Raw genomic sequence first — 18,532 nt, 5'->3', positions numbered from 1 at the left:
TAGGGTTCATCATGTGTAATAACATAAATGGTATCAAAGCAAAAAAGCATAGCCTAGATGATTTCCCTCTTTTACCTTCAATCGCAAAGCACCCTACACATCCAATTTGACAAACTTGATAAAGTTCACCAACAAAACTACTTCATGTGGAAATTCGAGTCCATTTATCTGTTCTTGATTCCCATATCTTCATCGTACCATTCTCTTTACCTTCTCCAATATGAGTCTTCTGGTTTCTGCCTATCTAACTTTTTCATAGTTTGTAATGACCATCACTCGTTCTTTAGAATTCGCATATGTACTCCTTTCTCATCTCCGCTAGCTTCAACGACTACATATGACATCCCTCTCACTGCTTCAGTTGTTCCCTTGTCTCCTTCATAAGCTCTCATGCACCAACTCACAATATGGTCACACATCATATTCATAAACATGTTACAAAGCTCAATCTTGCAGCTTCAATGACTGTAATGGAACCAACCTCTATTACACAAGCTCCCTTGTTCATAACATAACTTGAGATATGGTTTCTATGTCTTATGCTCCGAGTATTCTTGGATGTAAGTGGGTATTTATGATCAAACGATTACCCAACATAAGCATTGCCATGTACTTATCCCACCTTGTAGCTAGAGGTTTTCACTAGTTCTCCAACATAGACTTTCAATACATCTATAATCTATTATAGTGTTTGTAGTCAAGGTGACGACGATTCGTTTGATTTTGGGTGTGGCTATTTCACAAAATTGATATTTTTTTGTCACTTTGATGGTAAAATTTCACAATAAAAACTCATAAGTTATATTTTATATATATAGTATAAATTTAATAAATATTAATTAACGTTTATTTAAATATTAATTAAGAGTGGCCAGCGTTTGCAATATACTTAGAGGCGATTCATAATGAAAATGAAGAATTTGACGTATTTTCATTATCTTTAGTTTCTCGAAATGCAAATATCAAAGCGGATAAATTGGCTCGAACTGTTCGTAACCAGCCGCATCTTATCACTTATGTAAACAATATTCTTCAACATTGGTTTATCTGAGCCAATCTAATATAGCTGTTGACAAAAAAAAAAAAATATGTCATGGTTCCAATAATATTGTTATAGACGTTTTTGAAATAGTTTAAAAATGAAAAGAAACACATTTATTAATTAGAAAATTTAGGGGTTTCTTTTTGTAAAACAAATAAAATGGAGGGGAGAAATACAAATAAAAAAAAAAGATCTAATAGAGACCTAAAAATCGGAAACTAGCTTTTAGCTTTCGCCGAGAAACTTCCTTCTCCCTCTCTCTCCGCCATTTTTCGTTCCCTCTCGACGGTAAGCTATAGGCCTGGGAATCTGAACCGAACCGATTTGTCCGAACCGAACCGAACCGAGGTTTGGGCAAATCGGTTCGGTTATTGTTAATTGATCATACCGATCGGTAGGATTTTAAAATTGTTTCGGTTAACCGAGATTTTCGGTTCGGTTTGGGAGAACCGAACGGTTAACCGAGAAAATTACAACCTAACCAAACTATGGTATCTCTTCTCTTCTCCTCTTCTTCTTCGAGCTCTTCTCTTTTTCTTCTTCTCCAACTTTTACTGGAGCAAGATAAGCAAAGAAAATAACAATTAAAGACTTCCAAAAACCATCAACAGAAGAATCAAGAGACGTCAGAGATCTAAAGCTATTATTCCGGCGTTTGAAGTAGGTCGGATGTAACCCATAGAGCTTCAAATCCGCTTGAAGTACGTCAGAGATCTTTTTCTTCTTGCTTCTTCTTCCTCCTCCTTATCAAAAGATCTGAGGTTAAAGAGAAAACTTACTACTTTGACTTTGATTTCCCGATAGTCGAGCCGGCGGCGAAGAACATTAGGGTTGAATAAGGGGTGGGTGATGAAACACACGTTTCATTACTTTGTTGGCACATTATTTTCTGGGCTTGGCCCAACTATTTACTTAAAACATGGGCCGAATCTGTTATTTTTGTTTTTTTTTTCCATTAAAACAATAACCGAAGTATCCGAATTGCAGTAACCGAGAAAACCGTTTCCGAACCGAACCGAACCGAAATCTTAGTCGGTTCGATTCGGAATAGCTTTCAATTTCCGAATTAACCGAAAAACCGAGAAACCGAACCCGAATAAACCGAACGGGTCAAATTCCCAGGCCTAGTAAGCTATATCCACCCGTCGTCAATCGGAACTTTGCGAATTCTTTATCAATCGAATTTTCACTTTCCAAATCTGAGTTCTCTTCTCGTTTCGTCCTCTCTTCCTCGGTATCCACGGGTCTCGCTTTCGATTTCTAGGGTTTCGCTGTTCTGATCACAAGTTCTGCTTCAAGTTTTAAGCGATTCGATCACAAGTAGCTGTTTGTTCGGTACGTAATTCTAATTTTGACATCTCGAGGTATAGTCTCTGCGACTCTGATTTTGAACACGGCTAGAAGAAGCAGATTTAAGAGTTCGTCAAATTAGGATTTTGGTTTTTTTTTTTCTAACCACTGAAGTTAAAATTGGAACTGTCTGTATGGCGGCTGGGAGGAATTTAAGATATCCTGACCATGAATTGAGAGACCAGGAATCGAATTCTAGATTTTCCAGGCGGGATAGTGCTTATTCGAACGAGGATTATGACCATGTTAGGAACGGTGCTCTTGATAATGAAAAGGGACGGGTTAATAATCTCAGACACGTGGATAGCGGTAAAGATAGAGATAGATTTAGGCCTGGGGCTAGAAAGCAAGAGAACGAAATGGTTAATAGTGGGTTTCGGTTATCGAAAAGCAATCCAGGTAGTAGGGAAGTCTTACTTGATCGTGGTCCTAAAAGATGCGTGTTTTCAGCTCGGTCTGTGGACAGGGAACCAGGTGAGCTCTCTAGTGAGAGTGGGTCGGATGATTTGATTGAGTCGGAATCACTGGTGAAAAATAATGGAGGTGTAAAGGAGGTAGAGAATAGAGTTCAAAGTCCTGTAGAAAAGAAGAGAAAATTTTCACCAATAGTATGGGACAGAGATGACCATGATAGAAGTAATTTGAGCAGAAATGAAAAACCTGTGGACGTTACTCCTCTTCCTCCCCCACCACCACTAATTAAGAGGTCAAGCCAGTCACCTAGTGTCAGTTGTGGTGGTAATTCTCATTTTTCACCTGCAAAGAGTAACATGCATCAAGATCCCGTGGAAGTTGGTGTTTCTGCGGTTTCTGTGATTGCTTTATCACCTTCGGTAGAGATGTCTTCTCTGTGTGTGGTAGAACAATCATCAAATGCTGGGCAGGATGGCAAACAAGAGGATGCAACACACCTGGAAGAGGAGGAAAACATGCCAACAAGGCATATATCATCCTCTAGGTGGGCTGCTGGAAACAGTTCTCCAACTGATGAACGTGAAATAGTAGAAGAAGTGGGAGCAAGTAAAAGGAGGAAGAAACCATTTCCCGTGCAAGGGAGATTGCGCAATAAGTCTCAAACACCTGAGGTCGGGGAGTTAGTGAGGGAAGGTTATAGATCATCTGATTCCGACGAAAGGGGGCACCATTCTTTGCCAGGAAGTAGAGATGATTTTGAGGAAAAGGATGCTGTTAAGGGTGACAAGATGGAAATAGATGAGGAGGAACACAGAAGAGGAAACACTAGTGACAGCCTTAGTGAAACAGATTCGGATGACGAATATGGTCGGCATGAGACACCTGAACCTGCCAGTACTCCACTGAGAAGTATAAACATGCTCCAGGGTTGTAGAAGTGTTGATGAATTTGAGAGATTAAATAAGATAGATGAAGGTACTTATGGTGTGGTTTATAGAGCAAAGGATAAGAAGACAGGAGAAATTGTGGCATTGAAGAAGGTGAAGATGGAAAAAGAAAGAGAAGGTTTTCCATTGACTTCTCTTAGGGAAATTAACATACTTCTTTCTTTTCATCATCCATCAATAGTGGATGTTAAAGAGGTGGTCGTGGGTAGTAGCCTTGATAGCATTTTTATGGTGATGGAATACATGGAACATGATCTTAAAGCATTGATGGAGACAATGAAGCAGCGTTTCAGTCAAAGTGAAGTTAAATGCTTAATGCTTCAACTTTTAGAGGGCGTCAAGTATCTTCATGACAACTGGGTGCTTCATCGAGATTTGAAAACATCTAACCTGCTTTTAAACAATCGGGGTGAGTTGAAGATATGTGACTTTGGTTTGGCTCGGCAATATGGCAGCCCGCTGAAGCCTTATACTCATCTGGTTGTTACGCTTTGGTACAGGTAGATACGTTTTTACCCTATTCTAGTTTATAAAAAATTGATGGTTTCTACATTTACGATTGTAATTTGATTTCTGGTGGACTTTCTAGTATTTTTGGCCATTGCTAGTATAACTTTAGGTGCCACGTCTCCTTTCCGGTATAGCTGTACTACACCTTACTCCCTTTTCTATTCCTGAACATTAGGATCAATGATTTTAAAAGTCCTGTTTCTAAATGACGTTCCATGGTTTCTGATATTTTTTCCAATGACACCACAAACTTGAATGTTGTGGCTGACTTGGATCCTTATCTTTCCTCTTTGAGAATAGTCTTCATAAGATGCCAGCTTAGCCATTGAATACTTAACGCTTTTGCGGTATTTGCTTGGACACCACTTAGCATGACCCATTATATACTGGGCACATTAGGAAATATACGTGCTTCTACTTTCTTGATTTGTTTTGTTCCTTGTGTTGACTCTCCCTTCTTGTTTTAGCAATAATCACTTCCTCCAAGACCAAGCCCAACGACTGCATTTGTTTTTCCAGGGCACCTGAACTTCTCTTGGGAGCAAAACAATATTCTACAGCCATTGACATGTGGTCACTGGGCTGTATCATGGCAGAACTATTAATGAAGGCGCCATTGTTCAATGGGAAAACAGAGTTTGATCAACTTGACAAGGTATTTTAAACATCGGTTTTGATTTGGATCTCCAGCCATCCTGGGAACACATACAGCGTATAAATGATTGCTTCTTTCAATTCACAGATTTTCAGAATCCTTGGTACTCCCAATGAATCCATTTGGCCTGGGTTCTCCAAGCTGCCTGGAGTCAAGGTCAACTTTGTGAAGCATCAGTAAGTATTTATAGTTCCTTGTAGTTTTCAGTTTTTATGCAAGGATAACCTAGTATAAATTTGCTTAAAGTCTCCAATATTGTTCCCAGGCTTTATAGCTTTAGGTGATGTGGTGTGGCTCTCTGGCTAATTAGTGGATTTTTATTGTTTTCATAGTTGTTATGCCATTCTTCTCACCGCTGGCCTGTTCTTTTAGGTATAACCTATTACGTAAGAAATTCCCAGCCACTTCATTCACTGGTGCACCAGTTCTGTCCGATGCTGGGTTTGACTTGCTGAACAAGCTCCTAACGTACGATCCTGAGAGGGTAATAGAAAATATATATCTGTTGCATCCATTAATCCAGTATGCACCTTAATTGTTCCTTGACTTTTGGATCTGTGGGGCTTCTTTTGTAGAGAATAACTGTTGATGAAGCTCTAAAGCATGATTGGTTCCGTGAAGTTCCTCTGCCAAAATCCAAAGATTTCATGCCTACTTTCCCTGCTCAACATGCCCAAGACAGGTACTGCGATCTATCTAAACTGAAACTCACTGGTTGACTTTAATTCTGTCTCTAACCTTTTCTTCTATGTGAAGGCGTGGGAGGAGAATGGTAAAGAGCCCTGATCCTCTGGAAGAGCAACGCAGGAAGGAATTAACACAAACCGAACTTGGGTCTGGCGGTCTGTTTGGCTGAAGTGCAGCACACAGGTCGGATGCAGCAGTTGGAATACAACATTGATACTCTCAAATACCTTGGAATTACCACATTTTAGGCGAGGGCTGCTGCTTAAGTGGAGGTTGGAACATTTGTATCTCAGAATATCATTCATGCTTTCTTTACTCACTTTGAGGGTCCATGGTGATTTGTGAAGATGATTTTCCTCCTTTCGCCACTGAGAATCCTTGCAGGTTTAATGTGTTCACAAGCTAGGCTGGTCAGTTAGTGCTACGGCTTTTTGACAGTGCTTGTTCTGTAAGGTGTGGCATGATAATAAAAACGCATTTCCTATTAAAATTTATGTATGTAGCATAGTGTTATTGAATAGTCACCCTTTTTTTTTTAACTACTATGAGGGAGAACCTATTCTTTCCCCCGACAATTCTCTTTATCTACCCTGCTTTTTATATATAATATTGACATTGTGTTTGCAAGAAACACTGGTGTTGAAGAGGAGGTGACACTCTTCTTGTCTTGAAGAAGATCTGACGCGGTTGCTGAAGAATCTCCGCAAGGTAATGTATAGTCCTGCTGCTTGTAGGGTTGTAACTTTTTTTTTTTTTGTGATCCACTGAAATCGTGTATATATGGTTCTCTGAGATCAGATGGTTGCTCTATAAGCGTACAAATATTATAGTTTCTAGTCTGTAGGGTGAACAATTTTTTGTGGATTCCGCTTTCTACTTTGATTGCTTAGGAGCTCGTGACAGCATCTAAAGTAAATCATGGGTACTCTGGGCAGGGATAACCATGCCAATGTCACTTAGATAAGCTATAGCCCCATTTTCTTTGCAGTTTGTTGATTTCATGGTTATACTCAGACTTAGGTTTTCAGTAACAAAGTGTACTAAAATTGACTTTGTTCGTCCTAAGGCTCTCAACCTGTAAAGAAGCATTTGCAGGGAAATGTTAAAAAGTGAATTGTGTAGAACATTCTTTAAACCGGCCAGTTTCTTCTTGGATCCTTGAAAGTTTTATCTTGCATTTCTGCATGGGCATACATCCGTTGATTTTGACATTTTACCGTGATTCTAGCCTGGAATAGCTGTATTCAAGCTGTAACTCTCGCCCAGAGACATGCATGACACTAAAAATGGTGATGCAAGGAATCGTTGAGTCAAGGTCCGGGTCATTTACAGAGTTACAGGTCAAGAAATGGATGATAAATCTATCATAAAGTCCCGGATTCGTAGTGGGGGCATGTATTAATATAGTTTAGCATGCATCGTGCTGTAGTGTTTTGGTGGTGTTGGACATGACTCTTACGGCCTTTTCATTGAGGACCCCATGAATATGATATTTGAACCTTGACATCAATGCGTAGCCAAGTGTTTCCATAAAGAACACTCCCAAGAACACTCCCGTAGGCAAGTGTCTCCAATCGCTCTTAAAGAATTGGTCCAAAGTCTGGACCGTAGTCAAATTGCTTTTAACGAGGTCCAAAGGCTTGACTTGTGCGGATTCCATCTTGGAAATGCCCCAAAAACATTTAAGTATATAGTGGCAGGATAGATAAACATGAACTTGAACTATATATAAACTAATGATGTACCAATCGCCATTCACATGAAAGAAAGAAGAAATAAGAGTGTAAGAGTAACAAATTAACCTCGTCAATATAGCTTTGTACACTCTTCACGTAAGCAAGATAAGAGACGCTCATGTCAAGTATCTTCTCCTATAAATTGAAAAATCTCACTATATGGCAAAAGGTAAAAAAGCTATGCATGATACACCACCAAATCCTTCTCTTTTTATTTTGGTCATTCAGAACCGAAAACCACAGTCTTGCCAAGTACAAAAGTAACTAGAGAGAGCTCAATGAAGAATATTGTGTTTATCAAATGCCTGTCTACTGTCCACCCGAATATCGTTATCCCACCTGGATTCATCTGCAAATACAACACTGCAACATATCATGTAATTAGCTATCATCATACTGAGTTTGGCGGAGAAGGTACAAGTAAAAAAGGGCGAAACAAATCCTCACCGAAAGCTTGTCTTTTGTGATATGAGGACATGGACATGTAAGAAGGAAAGTGGTTAGTAGCAGGCATCCTCATGTAGTGATCCAAGGATTCTACATCACTATCTGAACGGGAAATCGGAAAGGAGATGGGTGGATTCGTGGTGGCCTCCAAGTGAACTCCACTAGGAGATGTCCTTATCTGAGTTGAATCTGTAGACGAGCAAGACATCATCGCATGCCATCTACTTGCAACTGATGCTATTGCTTGAGCTCTATGAGATATTTTTGTTGCTGCATGCAGACACAAAATGATTCCAACAACTTGGACCACAGCCGAGACCTGAAAACATATCATGCTCCAAGCTTAACCTCACCACATAAGAACATAACACCAGTGAATAAGAAGAAGAAGAAGCACCAGAGGTTGACTTACCGCAAAATCACCACCATTTACATAAGTGATACGCCCGCTATACGCAGTGGTCTGGAAAAGCGTAGTAAACTGGCTAGCTGTGACAACCAGAAACTGTAAAAGCAGAAAGATGCGGAACCTATGGCTTATTTTGGAAAGATAATGACGCAAACGCATATGCTCGTAGATGAAAAGGGAGATTTCAGACTCCCCTTCTAAGAGCTTTGCATAATCTTCAAAGTGAATCACTTGCAAGTTACAAACTAAATGAAACATGGCACTTGCAGCTAGAAATATAGTGCTTAAGTAAGTCCATGACAAGATCATAGACAAGAGAATTGCAACAGATAGCCACGCCTGGTCATGAGGCACATAATACATTCGGATGATCTCACGAATAGCTTTCAACGCAAAACATGGCAGCGACCAAACTGCAAGCAACCTCACAGAGTTCTGCAACACAAGAAGAAACATTTGCAGATTAAAGACATAGAAATTAGCGTCTCAATGATCATTGACAATAAATAAAAAATACAAACTTTGAAGCAAGTATCATCATCACATTCCAAACTGAAATCGAAGAGAAAGTAGAAGAATCACCGAGATTTGCTTAATATATTGAGCTTTGAGCCGACCCATTCGACCACTAAGTTGATCAACGAACAAAAACTTTCTAATTCCATGTTTTCTCAAATTATGAGAAACGCAAAGCAGAGAAACACCAGCTAACAATGCTTGCGAAACAACGATATTGAGCTCAAAACTCTTGTATTGATATCTCTCACACCCTAAACAATGCCCTAACTCCAACACTGTAACCGGAAGCACCAAACCAATCGCTAAAAACACGATCCAAGACAAAACAAGGCTTCGTGTAGACGATTGATTAAACCCAAGAAGCGTCAGAAACGTCTCTAACCGTTCCAGCGTTCGGTCTAGATCATCGTCAACACCCTCTCCTCCTCCGCCGTCGATTTCCGGCGAAGGTCGTTCTCGATGATCCTGATTTGAATTGATCAACAACGGCGTTTCAACGGCCGGTGATTGTTGTTGATGACTCTCCATCATCAGATACGTTGAGAGATTTCAACAATATGGAAGCTCGTTAATGGCGGTTTCGATCTCATTTGAAATCGCCATCTACCGAATCAGAAGACTCTCGTGATATCGACGGTTGTGATTCATTTCTCCGATTGATCTGAAAATTGAATTTTTTTTTTTGAATAAATTGGGAAAAGAAAATCCAAGAATCGAGGGATTTGGCATTTAGTTAGCGGTGTGATTTGGGAGGGGGAAATTTATAAAATTAATTTCTGATTAGGATGTTTTAAGCCGTTTGATTAAAAACTCAAAGTGGGGTTAGGTTTGAGTTTAACGGTCGATGATGGATGCGGAACATATTTGATAGAGTGAAACCAGTTTCCCCTGATTATTTTATTTTAGACGTGGAAAAGCCTAATAAAAGTATAAAACTATTTGATCAAAAAAAAAAAAAAAGTATTGATAAAAAAAAAAAACTATTGATCAAAAAAAAAGTATAAAACTATTTGATCTCAGATCCTAATACCCATCTCAATATTTTCTTCTATTTTAGAACAGATTTTGCTCCAATGTATCTCTCTAAAATAAAGTTTCCTCTAAAATAGAGAAGAGAAACAATATATACCAAAAAGATTATGAGACGGTTGAGGGTTAATGATATATTTTGACATCGTTATTATTAATCGTGTGAGAGGGATCAATGATAGTTTTTTTTGTTGTACACTATATAAAACTAATTTCCTCATATCTGAAAAATTCTAAACTATTTTTTTTCATCATACAAATAAAACAATTAGAATTTAAAAATAGTGTTTATGTGAATTATTCAAACGTGTGAGTTATATAACCATGAAGCGCATATAATAAAACATCTACAAGATCTCATTGTTGGTCGGCTAGTAACAATTTTCTGTCCAATTAATTAAATATGTTTTTGTCAGTTACATAAACTAAGATCCATTTACACATCCAGCCTAAAATAATGAATATTTACTTACACATCAACAAGAATTTAATACATGGTGATATGCCATCAAGTGGAATATATTTTTTTTTGTTTTTTTTTGTTGTTTTCGTTAATTAATGGAAATATGTTACAAATTACATTTACCATAATTTTGATATGGTTTCAGCTAAACCGCGATAGAGAACTGGCCACTTACAAATGTATAATGATCTCTACACAAATAAAGCAAAATATGTCATAAACTATATCTTCACTAATTTCGTGACAATTTCTGTATATACATCTAATGACGACAAAAACTCTATTAATCTGTATATAAAATCCGACTTAAACCCAATTGACTTAATACAACTAAACAAATGCATAAGCAATGAGTTTTTCTTATCCTTCAGAAAAGAATTTACAAGTTTTTGACATCCTAAAAAATATTATGGCTCCATCCTTGACTTCATTTATAACATATATGCTTAAAACATAGTTCTTTCCTCAGCGTCGGATATTTTCTTTTCTTCACGCCGGAATTTTGCGTTTCCGATCGATTATAAACGATATCTTGTGCCTTAATATATTTTTTCTTCTACAGATGAATGTAAGTGTTATTGTCGTGTAAACTCATTGATCTGACACAGAAGAAACCAATGAAATTCTGTTCGATATGAATTCCTAGTTATCATAAGGGTTCCATCATTTCATGAGATTGAGATCCGTACTTGTAGTTCTATCATTTTTATTACTCTTTTTTTAATACCGATTTTCTTTCCCTCAATCTTCTTTTATATATATATTTTCATCTATGAAAAGCTTTGGTTTATGTTGTGGTTAGATGGATTTCATTTCATGATGAAGTTCGAGCAAAATGTAGTTTGCAACATATTTTTTTTTGCTGGTTATTTCACCGTAAATTTTAATTATGTTATAGTAGTAAACATATATTTATTATTTTAATTGAGATGTATAGCCATGCGATGGATCTTAGTCCATAAAATTGACAAATATTTTTCTAATAAATTGTATTTGTTTGTGGGGCTTTTGCAAAAATGCTATTTTTTCAATGCCACTTTTCAAAAATACTCCTTTTTTAAAACCTTATAAAAAATGCTCTAAAAAATATAAGATTTACCCAAATATGTATGTAATATTATTAAAACATACACAAACTACATTTCTATGTATCTAAAATCTTATAAATACTTTATAAATACCTTATAAATGCATTTTAAATACCTTTAAAAACCTTTAAAATATCTTGTAAAACCTTTGAAAAACCTTAAAAATCCTTTAAAATAACTTGTAAAACCTTTTAAAACACCTTATAAAACCTTATAAATAATTGGATCGAGTCTTCAAGTAGTAGTTACAATCCATAAGTACCTTATAAACCTAATAAAACTTTATAAAAATTTCAGATTTAAAAAGAGGCATTTTGAAAATGGACATCTAAAAGGGACATTTTTGAAAAGGGGCACACCAAAAGAGGTATTTTTAACAATTTCCCATTTGTTTAAGAAATTGATCTTAGCATATTATACTCTTAATATATGGGTTACACGCCATTATTCTAGAAACATATGGGTTAGATTACATGTTCATTTTTATTAATAGTGGTTGGAATTACACATTCAACAAGTGTGAAGAGATACTAGGATTAGAAAGACCGCACAAGATAACAAGAAATATAGTAGTTGGTCGGTTTTGATCGGTTTGATCGGTTTGATCGGTTTTAAAAACATTTTTCAATCTTCTTTAGAAATTCGGATTGTGGTTTCAATTTTTTTTTTCAATAACTCGATGCACTAGTTGTAAATACGTTATTTTTCTTTGAATATAATTTAACATCACATTCAAAATTATATATATATAGTAGTTGGTATAAACTCACGATCAGTTCTATATATATGAAATTCTGCTTTTTGACCAACTTATATATGATTGTTACTTTTAAATCACAAAAAGATTAATAATACAATCCAACAACTAGAAACCCAACCAAAGCACCTTTAACCACTATATGATTCACAAGACAGTTTTCGATTTTTTTTGGTCTTAGAGAAGCATGACCTAGTGCAGGGCAACACATAGAAACCCAAAGATTTTAGAGACTTCAGCTTTTGGTGAAGGTGACGTATTAAAGTTGAGTAGATTGGAAATTTACATGTTTGTCATCGCAAATCAAGAAGAAAAAACAAACCATTGTGATTGTGCTTTGCTATATACAGTAAACATTTAAAATTATTGATTTTTGTTTTTTTTCAATTCAATTGGTAAAAACATTATCTGAAATCAGAGTATTGATTTTCTAACTGAATAATCCTATGATATTCAATTATAAATAGTTTTCGTAGATATTCAATTATAAATCATTCTTATTCTCCATTGCATTTCTCATGAATATATCTTCTTCTTTAAAAAAAAAAAAAATGTAATCATACTTTTTTTGTCTTATGTAAAATAGTTCTCCGGAAAAGAGTGATCCTATACGCATGTTTCAAAGAAGAAGCCAGTGAGAGATTATTAAACCTTCTTGACTTCTTGTGTATATTACAATGATACATTGGAAACAAAAAAAGAAGTAATATTCCTCATATAAGACATAATAATGATACAAATCTGTTGTGCATACATCTAAATAGAAATGCTGTTGGGAATACCACGGCCAGTGACTCCATGTGGTGAAGTAGGGAGAAGTAGTTCATAAGGAGGCATTCCAGCACCTGTTCTGTTCTTGAGTTTCTTGTCCTTGTTTCTCTCGTTGATCGTCTTCTCTATCTTAACAAGTTCTTCTGAGAACTTGTTAAAATACTTAACCACTTCTTCATCTTGGAACCAATGTCTCTGCACTTCTCTAAGCTCGATCAAGTATTCTTCATCAGGGGAATGTGTCGAGAGCGTTTCTTGGACGGCCATCACTTTAGTTGCTTGGAGCTGTGTTGGTAGAGAGCTTAGGAAGCTGTATTGAGGGTTTCGCATGAACATTTCGTAGTCCGGATCAGTTTCTTGCGGTATAAGTTTTCTCAACAGTGTAGGTCGGTTCGGGACATACCCTCCGAACGGGTACTGTCCAAAGTTTATGGCTGCGTGTTGACCCGAGGCGATCCATATCATGTTGGTTAGGATTTGGGATAAGTCTTGTGTTGTGTTGAGTTTAGGCCACCAAGGTTCGTCTTTCTTGTCGTAGTGACCTTTGTTCTTGATCTCATCCCACCAAGCATGGAGCTCAAGGTCAGAGGTTATGGATTTGGGATCAGAGTAGAAGTGTTTGACATAGGATTCGACTAGGTCCTTGATGGCTTTCCAGATCAAAAGACCGTCTGCTGCATATGGATAATCATCGATCACAAGCTTCACGCCACATTCCGCTGATGAATCCTCCTCTGCCATTCCCCTGTAAATAAAGCCAGAGACCACATTAGCGAGAGACTAAAACAGAGTAGTTTGTTATAAACAAAGCAAGAGGTTTAACCTCCGAATAAGATCAGCAGGAAGTCCTTCCATGTCAAACCGCCACATGCTCTTGTACGCTGCAGAGCTAAGTTCCATTGCGTATTTTCCGGGAGTGAAGCAACTTTCGATGATTCCTCCTCCGTTGATTAAGCTTTTACGCGCACGAGCATTGATTTCAAGCGTGTAGCGCATATGAGGATGAAGCAGCTTGTAAACGGGATGCATTGTACTCAATTGTCTGTTAGTAGCAATGATGTAAGGCTCCATGGCAGCGTGAGTCCTTAGCCTGAGAGAGTTGCAAAAACACAAAATTATGTCTCTTGAAAATACCATTGGAGACAACAAATCAAGAGAGTAACTTAATTTACCAGTGGTTCACAAGTTGGTGAACACCAGCATCATTTGAACAGACATGAGCTTTGGCTAGTTTCCAAATCCAGTGAGTAGTAGCGTCATGTCCGTGAGTATAGACAAACTTGTTCTCGGATTCGGGTGTAGGAGGCAGCGAGAGCTCTATGGCCAACGGCCGCAGGGCTCCGTTCTTTGAATAATAAAAGATTGTTCTTGAAGCATATGTCTTTCTTGGATCTTCTTTGATAGAGTTTATCTTCTCTACAAATGGCAAGAGCATGTCATGGTAATCCACAAGAAACAATCTCTTCTCCTCAAGCGCCTGCATTAGTTGCGATCAACAAGATGAGAAGATTTGATCTGAATCAGAAAAATGTAAACTTGTCACACTAGCTAACCTTTTCTATAGTAGTTCCATAGTGTTCAACTTCTCGAGCTATGACTTCTTCTGTGAGAACAGATTCTTGAGGTCCATACAGAGCTGGGTCAAGCTTGCTTCGAATCGGTAGCTCCTGTCAAAACATTCCAAAAGTTTCAGAAACCCTTCATAGAAGATTCTTGATTCAAATGGTAAAATGAAAAACACCTTTAGCAGCTCAATGTTCACAGGATTGACACCAGCAAGAGCTTGACGTCCGAATTCATTATCTCGAAGCCAGGCAAACCTGTCCCCTGAAAACAACACATAACAGAGGATTCAAATATGTTTACAGAAAATAATAGTACCCTGAATGAGACAATATCATAGAAAAAGCTACATTTTATAACTGCTGGAGTGTCATATTTTAGCAGTGTTTCAGTAACATTGAGGATCCCATTCATGAAACCGCCAATAAAGCCGCCTAGGCCAGTGTCCTTTGGCTCGGTATGTCCCAAGACAATGTTAGATTTATATAAATTGTCGATATCCGAGAAGCATGTGAAGGGAATGTCTAAGTTTGACAATGCTGCTGAAATAGATGGCACAAGATTGTGAAAGAGAGCCTTAAATCTCCCAGCTCTGAAGGTATCTCTCTTGATTTCCTCGAATACTTCATCTCTTGGAACATAAAATTCTTCCTTCTCCTTTCCTCTGCTCTCACACGGAGGATCTGAAAGATTTCACAAAAGTCAAGAACCAAAACTAGTCAAACTATAACTATGCAAAGTGAGTGATAAAGAGATCAATCACCTTTTGAAACAAGAGGCCGGCCGGTCCTGCAGCGTCTTGGATAAGGCGTCTCTGGAACACCGAGAACAGGCCTAACTCGTTCTTTTTTACGTGGATCTCCCAAATCATTGTAAACATCGTAATCATAAATCCTCTCATGAGGCTTTCTCTCGCCTTTACCGTCACCACGGACACTGACCAAGTCCTTTTCCCGTAGTTCTTTGATCCCATCTGGAGTCTCGGAAGGTAGGCATGGCTATGAAACAATAGTTCCCACTTGTTAGCAAAACACATTTTAAAGACATGATGAAGAAGAAGAGGAATATTTCTCACTTGACTTCTAAAGATAATCCTGGCTTGAGGATTATCAATCCTAGAGTGAATCCAAGTGTGTCCAGGGAAGAGAATTGTGTCACTGGAATCTTTGATGATAATCTCCGACAAGCAAATCTCAGTGGAAAGAAGATTGGTGACAAGAATGGCACCAGGTTTACCAAAGTTAAACGGGACAGTGAAATCGGCAGTAAATTCGAGGTATCTCGGATCTTTCACAGCCTTAGGGAGACCCAACACCGGAGTTTCTAAACTCCTCCGACCTTTACCAGTGTCTGCAAAATAACAAGAAGCTATTCATATACATATCTAATCTCTACGTAACATTACTTCTTAACTAAAAAAAGTGGTAAGAAAAAAATATACATGAAGTACATTCGGTGACGTGGAATTAAGATCTCACCAAAAAAGAGACGATGAAATTATGAAAAGTCAAGAGTCTTTTTTATTACATTCTTTAAGACTCAAATTCTCAATAAGTATATACTAGAGACCCCACGCATTAAATTTGATTTAATAATTGTGTTACAAAGTACTCAAAACTATGGGCCAATTACCGAGAATACTAGCAAGAAAATAAAAACGGATTGATAATTTTGACGATGTGCCTCATAAATGAATGAAAACAATAATGTGCAAAAATTGGTGTAAGGTAAGCAAGCTATGTCTAATCTCAGATCTAGCAAGGAAGAAGAAAGATTCGGTTTATCATTTGGTAGTAATATATTATATAGAAATGAAATATACAGTCTTTAGAATGACCAACTTGTTCAAGCAAGAATGGTCATTGATAGCAAAGGAGGGATATAATTAGAATTACGATTGGCCGATGGGTCTTTAATTAATCAAATCTGTAACCATTTGAATTATCAATTAATTATGCACTAGTAAAATAGCTGTCATCTTAAAGCCTAACCAAAAAAAAGAAAAGGTAATCAACAAAGATTCAAGAAAACAAGAAATGCTAGCAAGAATCAAAAGCTAATTCTAAGACAATAAAATCCAAAGAAGAAACGAACAAATTGGAAACTGTAATTCAAAAATCTAAGTGTTTAGCTTTGTTCTCTAGCTCAAAATAGTAACAAACTGATTTATCAAAAGCTAAAAAAGGAAACTCGAATTACCAGGATCGATTTCTTCACTGACAAGCTGAATCAACATCCCTTGACCAATAGCTTTCATGAGTAGCTCTAATTGATGTTCAAATCTCTCTGTTAGCTTCTCTTTGATCTTCTTCCTGATCTTCACAAAAGCAGTAACAGTCTTTGATCCCGTATACTTTGATCTTTGCCATGGAAATGGAGAAGAGTTTATAACTGGTTTGTTTGTACTTTTTCCGCTCTCTTCTTGATCAACTGCTTTTTCTTCTCGGCTGATCACTGCTCGAACCTGTCTTGAAATAGGAACTCGGTGAGTTCTCCGCCGTGGAAGAGCAGGAAACGCCGGAGATCTACCTAGGCTGACGCCGTTGAAGTTGGTCTTCACCGGAGACGCTACGAACATTTTTTTTTTGGAGTTTTGCTGTGTGAAGAGAGAGAGAGAAAGAGAGATGATAAATAAGGCAAACGCGAAACGTTGCTCGTGGACCTCGTGCTAAAGGACTGAGTCGAGCAAAACGGTGGCGTTTTTGGTTAGTTTTTCATTTTTCGGACAGTACAATGTGTTTGACCGTGAGAGAGTGTCGTCACTTTCACACCGTAAATGGGGTTGTAATTTACATGTCACGCGTGTAAGAGCGCGTGAGTATCAGACTCCGAAAACCAAGTTGTCATTTCTTTTGGTTAAGAAGGGATAAGCGGCTTGGTTCATCTCCGATGTATTTCCCTATTTTTAGCTCTATCTCTATAATAGAGGTAAGTTTTCTCTATTTTTACTCTAATATATTTTTCTATTTTTTCCTCTAAAATGTTTAACTTTATTTATAGGGAAAAAAATAGAGATTCTCTATTCTCACTTGTATATAGAGAAAAAAATAGAAATCTCTATTTTAAAGGTGAGAATAAAGGTGGATTGGAGTAGATTTGCCTCTAAAATAGAGTTTAGAGACAAATAATGGTGTTCGAGGAAAAAAAAAAAGGATAAGCGGTATTGAGATATTTTTGTCAACGCTATAAAAATAACAAATACTACTACTTTCTAACATAATTATTAATTAACCCTTTTCTTGTGTGTATTGTGTGTTATATATATGAACATGTAGTGTTATTATTTAATGAATACCAAGTAACCAACTCTTTGGCCAAAAAAAATATATATGAACATGTAGTTTCGAGGTTACGTAATACGTAGTATAACAAATTACTGACTTATTAGTTTTAGAAGGCACAAGTGGACCAGTGCAGCAATCTTCAAATATATCAACAAAGCCACCTTGGTAAATCTCCTCTAGTTTTACATTCTACGGTGTTTTAATATAAGAAGAATTGGTTTCCAAAAAATGTGATAATATTTTCTTGTTTACGCGTAAATCTTGACCGCTTCTTGTTTGTAGGCAGTAGTAATGTACCGGTATGGCGGTATGGTTTGCTTGCTGCACCAAACTTATAATTGTGTAAAATGTGCCTGTTGATTGATAAACCTTAGCTGTGTATAAAAGGTTTCTTATTCATTATAGGCCTAAGGCATAGCCTTATATACAAGTGATTAAACCTAGATACAAATCTGTAATTACCAAACTATAACTAGGAATATGCTAATTACATTTTAAGTCCTTATATTCCCCAATACCCCCCTCCCTCAAGTTGGAGTATGGAGGTCACAAATACCCAACTTGTCTAAGAATGCATCAAACTCTTTCCGGCCAAGAGCCTTCGTGAATATGTCCGCCAGCTGAAATGTTGTAGAAACATGTTGAGGAGCGATCACACCACGAACAATTTCATCACGTATGAAATGACAATCCCGAGCAACATGTTTTGTGCATTCATGGAAGACGGGATTAGCGCTAAGATAAATGGCCGATTTGTTGTCACAATAAAGCGAAATAGGATAGGAACAATCCACGCCCAAAGTCATAAGAAGTTGACGCAACCACATCACCTCACTAACCTGTGTCTGCCATAGATCGATA

At 37.3% G+C, this 18,532-nt stretch overlaps 3 protein-coding genes across 9 annotated transcripts; 1 reads left to right on the top strand and 2 right to left on the bottom strand.

Annotated features, from left to right (window-relative positions):
• The first annotated feature begins 1,237 nt into the window (after positions 1-1,237).
• LOC9323197 (cyclin-dependent kinase G-2) lies at positions 1,238-7,115 on the top strand. 6 transcript variants are annotated; one of them, XR_002333927.1, is made up of 9 exons: positions 2,175-4,253; positions 4,783-4,918; positions 5,006-5,094; positions 5,291-5,402; positions 5,494-5,600; positions 5,675-5,877; positions 5,990-6,058; positions 6,234-6,313; positions 6,834-7,115. XR_002333927.1 is itself a non-coding variant. In XM_002888563.2 (6 exons), the coding sequence occupies exons 1-6, from the start codon at positions 2,527-2,529 to the stop codon at positions 5,772-5,774; spliced, it is 2,271 nt and encodes a 756-aa protein (XP_002888609.1). In that variant the 5' UTR covers positions 2,175-2,526; the 3' UTR covers positions 5,775-6,477. The 6 variants fall into 6 exon arrangements, 1 of the variants encoding a protein (XP_002888609.1); XR_002333925.1 differs by adding an exon at positions 1,238-1,330 and having other exon boundaries at positions 2,307-4,253; positions 5,675-6,313; XR_002333926.1 differs by having other exon boundaries at positions 5,990-6,313.
• A 340-nt stretch (positions 7,116-7,455) lies between these two features.
• On the bottom strand, positions 7,456-9,654 carry LOC9323196. Of its 2 annotated transcripts, none has more exons than XM_002887085.2 (4): positions 8,780-9,651; positions 8,201-8,632; positions 7,789-8,107; positions 7,456-7,704 (listed from the first exon to the last, which is right to left on the bottom strand). In XM_002887085.2, exons 1-4 carry the CDS (start codon positions 9,245-9,247, stop codon positions 7,562-7,564), a joined length of 1,362 nt encoding a protein of 453 aa, XP_002887131.2. In that variant the 5' UTR covers positions 9,248-9,651; the 3' UTR covers positions 7,456-7,561. The 2 variants fall into 2 exon arrangements, with proteins under 2 accessions (XP_002887131.2, XP_020890171.1); XM_021034512.1 differs by having other exon boundaries at positions 7,617-7,690; positions 8,780-9,654.
• Positions 9,655-12,652: 2,998 nt separating this feature from the next.
• LOC9323195 (lipoxygenase 6, chloroplastic) lies at positions 12,653-17,014 on the bottom strand. Its single transcript, XM_021035002.1, has 9 exons — positions 16,587-17,014; positions 15,463-15,737; positions 15,151-15,385; positions 14,738-15,070; positions 14,566-14,651; positions 14,378-14,491; positions 13,997-14,301; positions 13,648-13,914; positions 12,653-13,569 (listed from the first exon to the last, which is right to left on the bottom strand). The coding sequence occupies exons 1-9, from the start codon at positions 16,963-16,965 to the stop codon at positions 12,810-12,812; spliced, it is 2,754 nt and encodes a 917-aa protein (XP_020890661.1). The 5' UTR covers positions 16,966-17,014; the 3' UTR covers positions 12,653-12,809.
• Positions 17,015-18,532: the final 1,518 nt, after the last annotated feature.

Source organism: Arabidopsis lyrata (assembly GCF_000004255.2).
Source record: "Arabidopsis lyrata subsp. lyrata unplaced genomic scaffold ARALYscaffold_2, whole genome shotgun sequence".
NCBI lineage: Eukaryota > Viridiplantae > Streptophyta > Magnoliopsida > Brassicales > Brassicaceae > Arabidopsis > Arabidopsis lyrata.
The sequence above is the reverse complement of the archived record's forward strand: the minus strand, read 5'-3'. Positions and strand labels throughout refer to the sequence as shown.